The sequence below is a fragment of the Arvicola amphibius genome, chromosome 8 (genome assembly GCF_903992535.2).
Source record: "Arvicola amphibius chromosome 8, mArvAmp1.2, whole genome shotgun sequence".
Classification (NCBI taxonomy): Eukaryota; Metazoa; Chordata; class Mammalia; order Rodentia; family Cricetidae; genus Arvicola; species Arvicola amphibius.
The window spans coordinates 83,943,341-83,960,220 of NC_052054.1; the positions used below are offsets into that span (position 1 = coordinate 83,943,341).

The 16,880-nt window shown below is 49.3% G+C and overlaps 1 protein-coding gene across 5 annotated transcripts in view; it reads right to left on the reverse strand.

Annotated features, from left to right (window-relative positions):
* Window positions 1-16,880, reverse strand: part of Ankrd27 (ankyrin repeat domain 27) — a 52,208-nt gene that overhangs the window by 23,599 nt on the left and 11,729 nt on the right. For all 5 annotated transcript variants that reach the window (XM_038339042.2, XM_038339043.2, XM_038339044.2 and 2 more), the window contains 11 exons: window positions 13,707-13,817; window positions 12,470-12,626; window positions 11,583-11,737; window positions 10,670-10,729; window positions 10,533-10,586; window positions 10,384-10,449; window positions 9,633-9,709; window positions 7,807-7,928; window positions 6,453-6,531; window positions 5,083-5,215; window positions 1,337-1,429 (listed from right to left, as the gene is read on the reverse strand). In XM_038339042.2, coding sequence (XP_038194970.1) covers window positions 1,337-1,429; window positions 5,083-5,215; window positions 6,453-6,531; window positions 7,807-7,928; window positions 9,633-9,709; window positions 10,384-10,449; window positions 10,533-10,586; window positions 10,670-10,729; window positions 11,583-11,737; window positions 12,470-12,626; window positions 13,707-13,817 — 1,107 coding nt within the window. The remainder of the gene's footprint in view (window positions 1-1,336; window positions 1,430-5,082; window positions 5,216-6,452; window positions 6,532-7,806; window positions 7,929-9,632; window positions 9,710-10,383; window positions 10,450-10,532; window positions 10,587-10,669; window positions 10,730-11,582; window positions 11,738-12,469; window positions 12,627-13,706; window positions 13,818-16,880) is intronic.

Sequence of the window (16,880 nt, forward strand, 5' to 3'; positions counted from 1 at the left end):
GGGATGACAAGTCTGGACCACCGAGTCTGGCTTATTTTGTTATTTAAAGAGGTCTCAATCTGTAGCCCAGGCTATCCTCAAACTCTTTTGTTTGTTTGGATTGGTTTTCAAGACAGGGTTTCTCTGCGTAGCCCTGGCTGTCCTGGAACTCACTCTGTAGACCAAGCTGGCCTCGAACTCACAGAGATCCGCCTGCCTCTGCCTCCTGAGATGGGACTAAAGGTTTATCTGTAATTACACTGAAATGGCTTGTTCTCTAGAGCTGGCTTCAAGTCTGTCTGGGCAGACGGAGACACTGGGCTGGTGACTGCAATGAAACCAGCCTGGTGGCAGCTTCGGGATAGCTTTCACATTCCATTACATAGTTTCTGAAAACAACCTAACAAAATTTCCAAAGTACTAAGAAGAGGCCCTCAGTCTATCTCAGAGCCCCAGTGTGGATTTTGACACTTCATTAGCAAACTCCTTGGCTGTGTCGGCTGACACACGCCTTTAATCCCAGCACTCAGGGAGCAGAGGCAGGAGAATTGTGAGTTTAAGTCCAGCATGGGCTGTACGGGTAGGCGCTGTCTCAAAACACCTAGGCCTGAGGGAGTGGCTGAGCTACGGAATACCCATCTAGACTCTACCAGTCAGGGGCTGGCTGGGGTCCAGATGCAGAGTGCTTGCTTAGCGCGTGCGTGGTGTTAGGTTCAATTTCCAGCATCAGTGAAGGAGTAGGAGAGAGGGGGACAGACAGACAGACAGAGCCTCAGTGCTCTCCCTATAGGAATCAAGCAGAGCCTAGGCTTAAGAGAAAGAAAACACCTGCAATTAGCAGGAGACCCCACCAGCACACAAACCCACAGGGTTTGGCCTCTGTAATTCACAGATGTGCCCCCTTCTATGGGCTTTCCCAGAAGCCTGAAAACATCAGGAGACTCTCAGAGAAGGGTCCAGTCTCATGCAGACCATGGTGATGGTTAGAAACTGCCTCAGCAGCCTGCCAGGAGTCCGTGAGCATCTGAAGAGAGCTTCCGGCACTCTGGATCAACGCCCCAGGGCATCAGATACTACACTCTCAGCTGAGTGCCTATCACAAAAACACTGGTGCCTTGGGTCTAGGAGAGGTCTCAGCTCTATCGGGTACCAGGGAGAGATCCCACTGAGCTGGATTTGAATGATGGACAAAGGTTCTGATGCCCGGCAGCCCCACTGCGCCGTGCGCAGTGGTAACAGCACAGCGTACACTGGGGAAATCAGGCCGTCTTCCTGCTACCCTCCAGACAGAACACATGCACCTCCTGGAACTTTTACAGACACTGAAAGATGGAACAAGGACATCCTGGGGTCTTACCTTAAACAGGCAGTCGATGGGTGTTGACGTCATCTGGGACAGTAAGTTCATCCTCTGCTTGAGAAACAGTCTGTCACCAACTCCCTCGGAGTCCTGTGGTCATCACACATCACAGACCCTGTCACAGATCCTCCCCAGAAAGGGCCCAGGCACAAGCCCTGACAGTCAACCCAGGCATGGCCCTCAGGGGCTCTCCCCTACCCAGATGAGATGAAGCGCAGATCCGCCTCAGCACAGAGAGGAAACAAAGGGAGATGAGCTCTGAAGATTGTGGCCTGGGGCAGCGAGGTGACAGGGTGAAGAGAGTCATCTACAGGAGAGGAATGTGCCATATACATGCCACCATCCTCCAGGAAGACTGGCTTGGCCTGGCCTCCGCCCCTCAGACTTCCCTCCCATTGCCCGAATGGCCGGACCAGGGCCGTGGACAGTGCCACCGGACACACTGGTTTCTACTCCCTGGTGCCAAGCAGCAAGGGGAATCTTGTTTTGTGACCATGCCCATGAAAACGTCAGCCTACTTCACTGGGAGGAAATCTAGGCAGACACAGGGAAACTTGACACATCTCTCAGTTCCAATCACTCATTGCATATCAAGGAGCCACCAAAGTTAGTATAATCAGATCCTCCCAGCAAAGGGAATGCTTACCTGCTTCTCTGGACAACGAATATCTAGAAATCTGGGACTGAGGAGATGGCTCAGGGGTTAAGAATGCTTGCTGCTCTTCCGGAGGACCCGAGTTCCGTTCCCATCACCCACATCCGGTGGCTCACAACTGCCTGTAACTCTAGCTGCAGGGAATCTGACGCCCTCTCTGGCCTCCACAGGCACTTACATGCATATGCACACACATAAACATATGCACACATACACATGTACACACATACATATGAATAAGACTAAAACCTAAGAAAGCCTAGAAATTTATACTTTACCATTTATTATAGTTATTGGTTACTGTTACTCCCTGACTGTAGAGCAGCTGAACCTCAGTGCATGTGGTAGTGGTAGTATCTGAGCTGAGATGTTCAATGCTGTGCTCTGTTTCACTGTGGGCTTGCTTTGTTTTGCACTGCCAGGGCCTTGTTCTAGCAAAAGCCCTGTCACAGAGAGATGACCCCAACCTCTCAATGCAAAATTTGAAGCAAAGTGATTAACACTGAGCCACACCCCCATCCCCTCACTGGGGGATTCTAGGCAGGGGCTCTACCTCTGAGCCACACCCCAGCCCCTTACTGGGGAGGTTCTAGGCAGGGGCTCTACCACTGAGCCACACTCCTAGCCCCTCACTGGGGGATTCTAGGCAAATGCTCTACCACTGAGTTACGCCCCCAGTCTTGAGCCTATTTTACAATCACTCCTACCACAATGCTTCCATGCTCACTTGGGCCCCTGGAACCAAATGGCACAATGACAAATGAACACCTCCACAAAGAGTCTTGGTTGGAGGTGAGGGAAATCCCTCTCCACAGGTGATGCTGGAAACTCACAGGCCTCTGGCAACGTGGTGGAACAAAGTTCTTTCCTCACCTGTCTCTAAGATCTGCCTAGGCTATAGATAAAGTGCCTCAGGGGAAGAATCATTTCCAAGGTCCCCTCCCAAGCGTCATCCCTCCTGTCTGCCCACCTCCAGTGAGGACTAACTAAAGTGACATACAAATCCTGCCAGCACCTCAGAAGGACCCGTTTCTGTCCCCAGCTGCCTTGTCCTATATAAAGCTCCAGCAACCTGCTTTCTACGGTGACTGACCGCTGAGTAGCTCAGGGCCAGAGAGACATCAAAGGCACTGGGCAACAGGTCCGACAGGGCTCTCTGCTCAAGTCTAGGGTGCTTCCTGAGGGGCAGTGCTGAAAGGTAGAGCCCCTAGTACTAAACCTAGAGGGAAGAACAAGCACTCAGAGAAGCTGTGCACCCGAGAGGCTCATGGGAAATGAGCAGACACTGTTATTAGGAGCTCAGAGCCAGGTATAGTGGTGCATCCTGTCATCTCAGCAGGAGGACTGGGCAATGAAGGTCAGCCCAGAGATCTGCCCTCCAAAAACAAGGGTTCGGGACGTGGCTCCGAAGAGCCTAGCACACCTAAGGACCCAAGTTCCACCCCTGGCATCACCTTTCCAAAGACAAAACACTCACAAGAAAGCGAAGCTGATCAGGAGCGTGGAAAAAAGAGGCAGGGAAATAAAATAATTTAAATATTTAGGGCTGGAGAGATGACCCAGTGGTTCAGGGTACTCGCTGCTCTTCCAGAGGACCTGAGTTTGGTTCCCAGCACCCACATCAAGGGGCTCTGAGCCGCCTGTAACTCCAGTTCCAGGGGATCCAGTACCCTCTTCTGCCTCTTCAGAAACCTGCACTCACTGAGCATACACAGACACAGACACACGTAAATAAAAACTTTAAAAATGAAGTAGGGAACAGATCCATTTATTCCAAGGCTCTCTGCCTGGATCCTGATGACATCACTGCAGTCCTTGTTTCTAGAAAGCTGGCGTCTCCATCAGTGGACATCCTAAGGGTGCCTGTGACCAGCTCTGGAGAGAAAATTCACGACCCTCTGGAGAGAGAATTCTCGTGAAACTATGTGACGCAGAGCTTACGGTGAAACCAGTTCAACTGATGGACATGCAGAAGCCTTGCCTGCCACGTGGAGATGCACACAGGCTCCCTCCCCAGGGAAGTGGCATCACGACATCACTGATGGCTTCACATATTCCTGCCCAGACTCCATGACCTAAAACGTGGGCTTCAGTAAAAGCCGAGTCTGTACTTACAGACAGAGTCCCATGTGGTGCCTCAAAAGACAGGGACAGCAGTACTGACTGGGTCAGCAGGCCAAGCAAGGTAAAGATGCAGTGTGTCTGTCAGGCCTGACTTGCTCAATCAATACCTGGGGGACAGTGTGTGTGTGTGTGTGTGTGTATGTGTGTGTGTGTGTGTATGTGTGTGTGTGTGTGTGTGTGTGTGTGTGTTTGTTTTGTTTTGTTTGGTACAGGTCTTACCATATGTAGCCCAGGCTGAACTCAAACTCACTGTCCTCTCTGCTTATATTCTTTCTTTTTCCTATGTCTTCTGATACCGTGTCTCACAGTATATCCCATGCTGACATGGAACTCACCATGTGATTAGGTCAGCCTCAAACTCACAGCCATCCTCCTGCCCCAGCTTCCTAAGTACTGGGATTACAGCCATGGACCACCACACCTGCTCACTCTTCATTTTTTGACTTCAGCATGGAGATTTTTTTTTTTTTTGAGTCCTACTAAGTTTTAGCATTTATCCCTCACCACGTAGTAAGGCAGGGCCAGCGGTGAAATCTTGGCTTCAGACTCTCATAACTTACATAGGAACAGCACCACCCCTCTCTCTCACCAAAGCTCATCAACCAACCAAGGCAGCAATAACAAGGCCATGAGCCCTCAGACTGTACACATCAATGATCATTTCTTGCCTATCACCCCCACGACATTGGCCGTATCTGGTTTCCTTTCCCACACATGGCTTCTTTAGGTGACAGGGTTAATGAAGCAGGATACTGACGGTGTAAATCCCACTCTTCGAACAGCAGCTTCCGCAACCAATTAGGGACTCAACAACCAGTTCCTTGAGTAGTTCTCAAGCCTCTGAACAGTCTTGGCAGACTGTGACAGAACCCCCATCATCCCCTCAACCCCAACTCTCTGCAGCGCTCTACCAAAGGTTTCCCCCATGGCCCCGAGGAAGGGCGGGTTGGCAGGGAGGACTTACAGGTGGCCTTGTAGAGAGACTTCCTTGCCGGATGTATTCGATGGCAGCCTCGACTGAGGTCAGGCAGTATCCCAGCTCATCTTTGGCTGAGCTGCTAAATCTGAAGTTTTTAATGTAACTCAAATTTGCCATCCTAACCAAAAGAAGAAAAAGTGGGTTATCGTAGTATAATTAACACTTAAAAACAAAAAAAACGCTATTGACTTGGATAGATGACTAAAGATCTCCATCAAGTCTATCCGCTAGGGTAGAGATGGCGGTATAATGTCTGCTAGCCCCTTCACCCCACTGTAGATATGTGTACAATTAGGACAAGAGAAACTACTTGTGACTTCCCTGGGAAAGGCTGGCTATCAGAAAGCTGATGTGGTGGTTTGAATGAGAACGGCCCCCACAGGCTCACACGGTTGAATGCCTGCTCTCTAGTTAATGGAACTGTTTGGGAAGGACTAGGAGGCATGGCCTTGTTGGATTAGGTGGGCCTCTTTGGAGGACTGTCACTGGGGCTGGGCTTTGAGGTTTCAAAAGCCCAAGAAGCCAAGCTGATTTCAACTCATATGTGCTTGCCCCACCACCACCCCCAGTCTCCTCTCTCTGCCTGAAGCTTACAGATCATGTGAGCTCTCAGCTACAGCTTCAGCAGCACCTTGCCTGCCGGCGTGTCACTATGCTGCCTGCCATGATCATGGACTGACCCTCTGAAACTGTAAGCCGGCCCCCCGTTGAATGTTTCCTTTTATAAGTTGCCTCGGCCATGATATCTCTTCACAGCTACAGAACAGGGACTAAGGCAGCTTATTACTGGGGTTTTGGGTTGGGGATTTTGCAGAGAAGTTTTCACTGTGCAGCCCTGCCTGTCCTGGGATTTGCTATCTAGACCAGGTTGGCCTTAAACTCTCAGAGATCCACCTGCCTCTGCCTCTTGAGTGCTGGGATTTAAGGGGTGCACCGCCACACCTAGCTAGAAAGCTCACGGTTGTAAAGAGAATTATGGTTACTTGTGGGAGAAAGAGCTATGATTTGCTTTCTACTCAGCAATGGTCTAGCCACATACTTCACAAGGTCAAACCAGGCCTCAGGTTCCCCATGTATCCACTGAAAGGGAGCCACCCCTGAAGGCTGTAGACAGAGCACTTGCTCTTAAGAGAGACATCATTCAAGGCACCTTTCTTGGAGTCACCCCCCAAATACAGCACAGCCAGATTTTAAAGTATTTTATGCTGGGCAGAATGGATCACTCCTGCAATCCCAGAAATCAGAGGCTGAGGCAGGAAGACCAAGAGTTGGAGGCTAGCCTGGGCTACAGGAGAGACCCTGTCTCAAAGGGGCTTAAATAAGGAAACAGTATTTTAACAACAACAAAACGTTACCAGTTAGGGATCTCTGTTTTCACAAGCAGATACAACAGGACAGAGAGAAGGTCATCAGCACACATGGTCTCCAAATTCACTGCAAAGGGAAAGAGGGTCACAGACACCGTGAGACACAGATGGACAGACGCAGAGTCTCCGCCACCAACCAAGCCGCAAAACCACACTCCAGGAAAATCACACGCCAGGCAGAAAACACAGCTGCTTCCTTGACAGTGTCCTGAACAGATGTCAGAAGAAGGGAATAAAAGAGCGTACCACATGCCTGTCACTCCAGTTTTGGGGAGTCGAAGGCAAGAGCACCTGAGTTCAAGGTCAGTCTGGGCTAAACAGTGAGTTCCAGGCCAGCCAGAACTACATAGTGAGAGCCTGTCTTAAAAATCAAAAAGAAAGCTGGGGCGGTGGTGGTGCACACCTCTAGTCCCTACACTCAGGAGGCAGAGGTGGGCAGATCTCTAAACTCAAGGCCAGCCTGGTCTACACAGAGTGTTCCAGGACAGCCAGGGCTCCACAGAGAAACCCTGCTTCAAAATAAAATAAAATAAACCTAAATTAATTAATTAAAAAGAAAAGGCTGGGTCAGAGAGCACACACTTATAACCCCAGCAATGGGTGAGCTGGAGCCAGCCTGGGCTAATGTGATCCTGTCTCAAAACATCAACGACAAAACCTAACTGCATAAAGAAGTATAAGTCAAATGGCGCAAAAAGGACAGACCACGAATACCCAGGCCACGTCTGCCACTTGGTGTCCTTTCTGAGAACCTACTTTTGGAGACAGTCTGTGAACCTACCACCACAGACTTGGGCTGCACCCACCCCACCCTCTTCTCTGCCGCTGTTGGAAGCGCACTGTGTGCTTGCTTGATTATCCCACAAGATTCTTTGGGAGTTGTTCTTCAACTGCACGCTACATTTTTCTTTGCTTCCTTTGTCTTAACCTTTCTCTGCAGTCGTGCCGTTTTAGAACCTGGGTAGAGGGGCTCAGCCAGCAACAGCTCAACTACTGAGTGACAACCTCCAACCCCTACTTTATTTTTCACCCTTGAATTTTTTATTTTTATTTTTAATACAGAGGTATTAATACAATAAGGTATTTGATACAAAAAAAAAAAAAAGCTGAACCTCCAAACACCTGGCGAGGCTGGCCCAACTGAAGCAGCTGCCTCCCTCTCTCTCTCTCTCTCTCTCTCTCTCTCTCTCTCTCTCTCTCTCTCTCTGGTAATTTGCTATGCTAATCCTGCCTAACCTGCTTCCCCAGGCAACTCCGGTCCCTTTGCAATGCTCCTCCTACACGGACCTTCACATCTGTGGTTCAGCTGCCTTGCCCTGCCTGGCCCCTTCCCAGTACCGACCTCTCCGGCTGGGAGGCTGCGTCATGAGCTGTATCACCTTCCGCAGGCACAGCAGCTTCTGCTGTGGGGACGTACACTTGTTCAGCTGCCCCAGCTCTCTCTTCGCACGAGGGATGTTGAAGCTGTGATTTGGAAAATGGAAACTCCAGGTTACGGCGGAAGGCCCTGCTGCTCTTGTCCTGGTCGTATGCCTGCTTAGACGTTTCTTACAGAGGAATGACCGAGCTTTGACCCAGGTCGGTGGCATTCACTTGGGCTCGAAGATGACAGAACTTCGCCAAAAATTTGGAAAAGGAAAAGTCCAAACGCCTGTCCTAGAGGTGCAGGCCTGTGATCCTGGCCCTCGGGAGACGGAAGCAGGAGGATTACAAAGCTAGCCTGGATTGCACAAGGAGCTGCTGTCTCAAGAAGTATAGGTTGGGCTGGAGAGATAGCTCGGTTATTAAAGGATAGCTCACAATGAGAGAGAGAGAGAGGGAGGGAGGGAGGGAGGGAGAGAGAGAGAGAGAGAGGGAGGGAGGGAGGGAGAGAGGGAGGGAGGGAGGGAGGGAGGGAGGAAGGGAGGGGGAAGGAGAGGGAGAGGGAGGGAGGTAGTAGTACTGGAGAGATGGCCCAGTGATAAGAACATTTAATTCTTGCAGCTGAGTTTGATTTCCAGCACCCACAATGGGCTCACAGCCACCTGTGATTCCAGCTCCAGGCAGATCCAAATCCTCTGGCCTCTGAGGGCACCTGCACTCATATGCACATACCTACAGAGAGTCATATATACACACAATTCAAATAATAGCCAGGTGGTGGTGGCACATGCCTTTAATCCCAGCACTTGGGAGGCAGAGGCTGGTGGATCTCAGTGAGTTCAATGTCAGCCTGGTCTATAAAGTGAGTTCCAGGACAGCCAGGGCTACACAGAGAAGCCCTGTCTCAAAAAACCCAAAAATTTAAAATAGTACGGGGCTGGAGAGATGGCTCAGAGCTTAAGAGCACTGACTGCTCTTGCAGAGGTCCCAGATTTGATTCCCAGCACCCACATGACAGTTCACGGCTGGCTGTTAACTCTAATCTCAGGAACTCCGATGCCCTCTCCTGGCCTCCAAGGGTACCACACACACAAACACACACATATATATGTATGTATGTATGTATGTATGTATGTATGTATGTATGTGTGTGTGTGTGTATATATATATATATATATATATACACATACATACATACACACACACACACATATATATATGTATATATACACACACACACACACATACACACACACACAGGCCAAATACTCATATACACTAAAATAAAATATAATTAAAGTGAAGGAAAAGCGTTTTGAAAAGGCAACAAAAATAATAACTTTTAAAAATTTAATAAAAGCCAAAGATGGGAATATTGCAAGGGTGAGAAGAGGCTTGCATATCAATACTTCAGACACTTTTACCCTAATGGAACTTCACTGGATAGCGAGCACCCCCATGGCTGGTTTCTCTCGGGCAAACAGCCTTCACGGGTGCGGGTGTGTGTGTGTGTGTTGTATGGGATGGGGATGGGGCGGGGCAGCAGCTGAGTGAGTCACATGGCCCTTCCCCTTTAGCTCCCACCCAGCTGGCACACTGGCCCACAAACACAGGAGAGGATGGCCACAAGACCGTCCCAGGTCAACGTCAGCCGCCATCATCAGTCGGGAGCAATTGCACAGCTCCGTGGTGGTAACAAGTCAGTGGCCATGACTGCTACAGAGAAGCCCTGCCAGAGCCACTAAGGGGAGAAGATGCCCCCAGCCCCCAAGCGCGCTGATCTTGTGAAGCCATGAGAGTTCTTACCTGAACTCAGGTTTCACCCCGATGTCTTTCTGCTGAAGATCTTGAAGGCTTCTCGTGATTTTATTAAAGGCTGCATCCTAGCAACAGATTTGAACAAAGCTTCAAATTAGGACTTTTTGTAGCTGGGCCGTGGTGGCATGTACCTTTAATCCCAGCACTTGGGAGGCAGAAGCAGGCAGATCTCTGTGAGTTCAAAGCCAGCCTAGTATATAGGACAGCCTGGATTATATGTTGAGTTTCAGGACAGCTAGGGCTGTTACACAGAAAAACCCTGTCTCAAAACAAACAAACAAACAAAATCTTATTATTTATTTTTATTTTTATTATTATTTATTATTATTTTTTGTTTGTTTTGAGACAATGTCTCTCTACATAGTCCTGGCTGTCCCAGAACTCAATAGGTAGATCAGGTTGGCCTCAAACTCACAAAAATCTACCTGCTTCTGCCTCCTGAGTGCTAAGATTAAAAGCATTACGATTTATTTTTCAGTGTACGTGTGTGTGCACACACGTACTGTGTCTGTGCACGTGACCACGGGTATCCGCAGAGGCCAGAAGAATGTGCTAGATCTCCTACACCTGGAGTTATAGGAGGTTGTGAGCCACCCTTCATGGGAGCTAGGAACTAAACTCACATCCTCTGCGAGAGCAGTCTGCGCTCTTAACTGCTGAGCCATCTCTCCGCCCCCACAGGAGCTTCAGATTTCTCAGATAAGGTGCTCATCCTGGAGAACAAAGATGGCAAACTTACCTCGCTCGCCTCCATGGTCCCCACGTATTTAAAGATCAGGTCGTAAAGATTGTGATGGACGTATATCTGTGGGATCGACAGAGCCAGGCTTGGGGTGTGTATCAGGTGCCAGCGAGCCTCCCAGCCACTGCCCTCTGCTCTCTCCTTACCTCTACTGCCTGCTTCATCAGGTTCATCTGGGCCTCCTGCTTCGCAAGAACCTTCTAGAATTCAAGAGAAATGCTGGGTGAGTGTTTGGGTGTGCACGTGTGCAGACTGCTGTTGTCTGGTGTGGTTATCTGCTTACCAGGTGAGAGTCTCTGAGAAGCTGCTGGAGGCATTTGGTGTAGAGAGCATTGACGGAGTCCTGCGTAACACAGAACAGAGAGAGAAGACCCCTCTTACCGCAAAAGCCTGAGTGGGTAGCGCATCCTAGGATGACGGGTCTGAGGGCACGGTGAGCTTTACCAGATCATCTTTTTAAATATTACGTTTATAGGTCTGGGATGTGTCTGTAGTGGGGAGGCATATACGATATGGCGTGTTGGGGGGTTCGGAGGACAGCTTTCAGGAGTCACATTCTCCCTCCACGTGGGTCCAGGGAATCAAACATACACTGGCAGGCTCGGCGGCAAGCGCCGTTAGCCGCTGAACCATCTCGTCAGCCCTCAACTTTTTAGCATATTTGCATGTTTACATATTTATGTGTACGGGGTACAGCACCCATGAGTGCAGAGGTCAGAGGTCAGAACACAACTTGGGTGTCAGTCCTCACCTTGCCACTGTGCCGAGTACTTTTCATGCTAGCTGGCTTACACGCTTTTGGAGGATCCTCCAGCCTCCACTCCCACCTCCTCTCTTAAGCATACTGAGATTACAGATACTTGCCACGGTGTCCACCTTTGATGTAGGTTCTGGGGATCTGACCTGTCTTGCATGGTGAGCATTTCTTACCCACTTGAAGGCTTCTCCTGGCTCTCAACTTCTTTTTTTAAGGTGTGTAGGGGGGGGGGGGGAGGGTTCCCCTTGGTGTTAACATAGCCAGCAACAGTAAGTGGGGGTTTTGTTTCTTTATGACACTCGTTAAGATTGTTCACTTCCTAAAGGGCCTTGGGCCACGGCCCAGCCATGGACTGGTCCCCAGAGGGATTCTAGAGCTGAGAGAAGACTCAATGGCTCTGGAGCGAGAGCTGCCACTAGAATAAGACAAGGCTACTAACTATGTGGTGGCGGAGGCTCTTCCTTTCACAGTCTCGGAATGCCCGGTGGAAAGAGGCGATGTTCTTGTCGAATCTCTCCCCGTGTCTTCCCAGAAATTCTCTCACATCTTCAATGGTCTTCAGGGAAAAAGGATCTGAAGGTGCGGAAGGCTCCTCTGCAAAAGAGATGGAGGGGCAGGCTGGCTATAGTTTTCACCGGTTCCTGACTGATGGGAGGGCTGGGTAGGGGTAGGGTGTGTGTCACATCCTTTCCCTTGTTCCAGATGGGTCTAGAGCCCCAGGTTCCATGAAAGGATGGCCAGGGACCAGGGAAGAAGGTGGAGGAGATCCTGGAGTCCAGAAAGCCACATGAGGTCTTTTCAGGGAACGAAATCACATTAATCTGTGACCCTAGGTACAACCCATGGGGCTGAGGAGAAGCTGACTCCTGGCAATTTGAGCTTCACGGTGCATTTGGCAAAGGGATTCTGCTGTTTCCTGGGGCAACGAAATAACCTGTTGAAACCCAATGAGCTCTCAGTGAGACAATGGTGCAGGCGGCTTAACAATACCTCAGGCTGAGGCCCAGACACAAAGCCAGGGCTCCGGCTCTGCACTGCTCCAGGGACAACCTTGTCAGAGGCTGAACACAGAAGCGGTGAGGCCTCCGTGAACCGTACCACCTGAAATCCTATCATTTCCGGCATGGCAGCCTCAGCCAAGGGAAGCCTTAGACCAAGCCCCAGAGGGGATTTTTATAAAGTTATGCACATCTCTAGTGGGTTCTTTGATTGTGTGTGTGTGTGTGTGTGTGTGACATTCAAGCTTTTAACAGCTGTGTGAGGGAAAAGGCAGTGTCTGCGCAGACTTTTCCTTGTCAGGAGAAAGGGGAGACTCTCCCTTGGTACCTGAAGTCTCTCTCTTCTCCAAGGGATGAGCGATGCAGAGAAGGCTGAAGCTCTCTTCTTTTTCGTTGTAGAAAGTCTCTTCAAAGAGGATGGGCACAGAAAGAAGACAGGCAAAACCAGCTCCTAACTTAATCCTGTTTCCTTCAATGAGGACACCCTGGAATCAAGAAAACGTCACAGGACCAGCCTGGGGGTGGTAGCCATGGACACCCCGTGCAGTTTCCTCCCAAAAGGTAGTCAGGTAGAGCCTGTGACTCCACCTCGGTGTGTGTCAGCTGGACACGTGGCCAGGAAGCAAGAAACAGGCGTGGTAAGTAATTTGTGGTACTTATACATCAGACGTCATGAGCCACAGGGATGCCAGCCGTCTGAGCAGCCTTACAGATAACCCTCACCCTTCCAGATCTGCCATAGTCCCCACAAGCCCTGGATGCGCAGGCCCTGGCATCAAAGTGTAGATAAACCCCAGTGAGAAGAGTAATTATGGTGGCCTGGACTTGCGAAAATGCATTAGTTGGGGGAATGCGATGGGCTGAGAGCAAATGAAATGTCCATCTCGTAGAGTTTACCTGATTCTATTACAAAGCAAACAAAAAATCATCGACACAGCTGGGGAGGGTGGCCCATGCCTGTAATCTCAACACTCAGGAGGCTGAGGCAGAAGGATCAGGAGTTCCAAACCAGCCTAGTAAACACACCAGAACCCTCAAAAACTAAGTATGGGCGAGGCATGGTGGTGTACACCTTTAATCCCCGCACTTGGGAGGCAGAGGCAGGTTTGTATCTGTAAGTTCAAGGGCATCTTAAGCTATAGAGCGAGTTCCAAGCCAGCCAGGGCTACAAAGTGAGATCCTGTGGGGGGGGGGGGGGGAGGGAAGAGAAAGAAAGAAAGAAAAAGAAAAAGAAAAACAAGCAGCCACAACAAAAGAAATAACCCTGTAGGACACAGACCTGGGAAGGGTGTGCCCAGGACCATTAACATACAGGTAGATGACTCCCCTTGGCTAAGAGAGAGAGGGAAGAACTCCAGCCCCACATTACGTCCCATGGCACAGTCTAGGTCCTAGTCACTATTAACTATCACCATAGCCTCCTGTCTGGTAGCTTTTCAAAAGCTGCTACGTATATATAAAAAATCAACATTCCATGCCAACAATGTGAAAGGCTGAGACACGGGTTATCTTGCCTCTGTCTGCCCCCGCCCCCATCAACCCTGAGCCATCCTAGAAGTGGGTACCTTTCCATCTAAGGTCTGAAAGTGTCCTTCGGTGGGCACCAAAACGTAGGACTCAAACTGACAAGACGACTGAACGCTGCTCGGCAGGCTTCCTCTGCAGGGCACCAAGACCTGGAAAACGAAGGAGGATCAGCACTAGACAGAGTGTTGTCATGCTGGGGACCTGCAGAGGGATGTGGCATCAGCTGGAAAATGACCCTGGTTAGGGCTGGCGGCACAGCTTGTCATGAGTGGCAGCAAAAGCTTTTGCTCTCTGAGTCATCTCAATAGCCCTAACCTGTTTAACTTCTCTTTCTTTTCTTCCTTACTTCTTTAAAATATTCTTTGGAGACAGGTTCTCTCTGTTATGTAGCCCTGGCTGTCCTGGAACTCACTCTGTAGACCAGGCTGGCCTCGATGCACAGAGATCCCCCTGCCTCTGCCTCCTGAGTGCCAGGACTAAAGGCTGCACCACCACTCCCAGCTCAATTTATTTCATTTCTAACATGTAAAAGTAGACCAAAAAAAAAATGGAGTGAGCTCCACATGTCCTTCATCCAGCTTCAAAAACTAGGAATTTGCCGGGCGGTGGTGGTGCACACCTTTAATCCCAGCACTCGCGAGGCAGAGGCAGGCGGATCTTTGTGAGTTCGAGGCCAGCATGGTCTACAAGAGCTAGTTCCAGGACATCCTCCAAAGCTACAGAGAAACCCTGTCTCGAAAAACAAAACAAAACAAAACAAGGAATTTGGTGGCCAGTCATTTGTCATCTCTAGCTATCCCTGAACTCTGGGTTATTTCAAGAAAACCCAGAAAGTTACATAAGGCCGAGAAGTGACTCACTCCTATATATTTTTAGGAATGCATTTCTGAACAATAAAGCTTCTTTTAAGAAACAGAGCTAGTAGGCTGGAGAAATGGTTCAGTGGTTGAGAGGACATATTAACACTGTTACAGAAGACCTGGGACCACTTCCCAGGACCCATGTCAGTCCTCTCATGACCACCTGTCACTCCAGCTCCCGGGGATCCAATGCCCTCTGCACAGGCATGCATAGGCATGCACATATACACATAACTTTTGGCAAATAAAATTAAAATAAGTACAACCACAATGCATTATTATGCACAAATGCCCATTTACTTACTACAAATTTCCCTTGTTTTTCCAGTTCTTTTAAAAAGCTCTTTTTTTGTTGTTGTTGTTGTTGTTGTTTTGAGACAGGGTTTCTCTCTGTAGCCCTGACTATCCTGGAACTCACTCTGTAGATCAGGCTGGCCTTGAGCTGACAGAGATCTACCTGCCTCTGCCTTCCACGTGAAAAACCTTATTTGTAAATGGCATGGGAAATCCGTCTGACTATATGTTGCTTTTACTGGCTAATGAATAAAGAAACTGGCTTGGCCTGATAGGGTAGAACAGAGCTAGGCAGGGAAGACTAAACTGAATGCTGGGAGAAAGGAGGCAGAGTCAGAGAGAATCTATGGCACCACTTCCGGGAGAGAGATGCACTGAAACTTTGCTGGTAGGCTACGGACCTCGTGGTGATGCACAGATTAATGGAGATGGGTTAAATTAAGATGTAAGAGTTAGCAAATAAGAAGCTAGAGCTAATGGGCCAAGCAGTGATTTAAATAATATGGTTTCTGTGTGATTATTTTGGGGCTGAGCAGTCGGGAATCAACAAGCGGTCTTCCCTACAACATGTAAAGAGATTTTTTAATTGTATGAGTACAAGTGTTTTGCCTGAATGTCTAGCTATGCACTACATGCACACTGTGCCCACAGAGGCCAGAAGAGGGCGCTGTATCCTCTGGAACTGGGGTTACAGACCATTATGACTAGAAACTGAACCCAGGCCCACCCAAGAGCAGCAATTTCTCTTAGCCAATGGGTCATCTCTCTGGCCCACATGTTTAATTTGTGGTGTTCATGTCTTCACTGTCTATATTCAGGAAAAATAAAACTGCCTTTTTTGTGTTTAAGTTCTATTCTGTAGCTTTTCTAAACTTCCTTGCGAGTTCCCAGCATTTTTGAATAAAAGGTAGCCTAGCCTAGTGGCATATGCCTGTAAACCTGGCTCAATAAAGTCCAGGCAGGAGGCTCATCCGTGCAAAGTCACCCTCCGTAAACTCAAGACCAGCCTAGAATCTGAAACTTTCCGTATTTGCTTATTTAAAAGATAGCATGTGTTTGGGTATCCTCAGAGGCCAGAGGAGGTTATCTAATTCCTTGAAACTGTAGTTACAGGCACTCGTGAGGCAGCGGATATGGCTGCTCGGATCTGGACTCTAGACCGCAAGACTGGGCTGCAGGTGCACTTAACTGCTGAGCCATCTCTCCAGACCCCTCCAATCCAACATTTTAATTATAAAATAAAGGGAGGCGTTGGATACAACTTTGAAATGGGAAACACTAACTCCCAGGCTCCACGGGGTGCCTCACAACTACATAAAAAGAGCAACACAGACTAAACACACACAGAAGACGGCCTTGAACTCAGTGTGGGTCCCAGCAAGGGAATGCCTAGAAGCTGTCCTTGGGGCGTTTAATGCCAAGATTCAAAGGCTTTGTGATGGTCCCTGCCATAGCACTGAGGACATCAACAATCCTGCTTTGGGCCTCCTTCTGGCCTCCACAGGACCAGGAGGAACCTCTGTGTGTTCTGAGAAGCCCCACTTGAATTAAGATTGCATGCTGTCACGCCCTGCACTGGATTCCCATCACCAAGCACACCAGGGAGAGTGACACATTCGTTGACTGCACAGGAGACCCTCCAGTTTCAGACACTACCCCAGTTTCCCGACAGACATGGAAAGGAGGCCAACCCCTCCCCATCCCAAGGAAGAGGGTCCCCTGCTGCGCAATCCCCCCCACTAGTGGGTTGTGGACTTAAGAAACTGTAGCTATGGGGGCTGGAGAGACGGCTCAGTGGTTAAGAGCAGTGGCTGCTCTTTCAGAGGACCTAGGTTCGATTCCCAGTACCCACGTGGCAGCTCATAACTGCCTGTGCCTCCGGTTTCAGGGGATCTGACACCTTCAAATAAACATACATGCAGGCAAAACGTGAATGCACATGAAATAAAAATAAAGTAAAAACAGAAAACGTACGGTCTGTAGTGACCACTGCTATGGTAAGTAACCCTGAATAAACTCATTTTACTTATCCAGATGAATGTGAGTCATTTGGGGGGA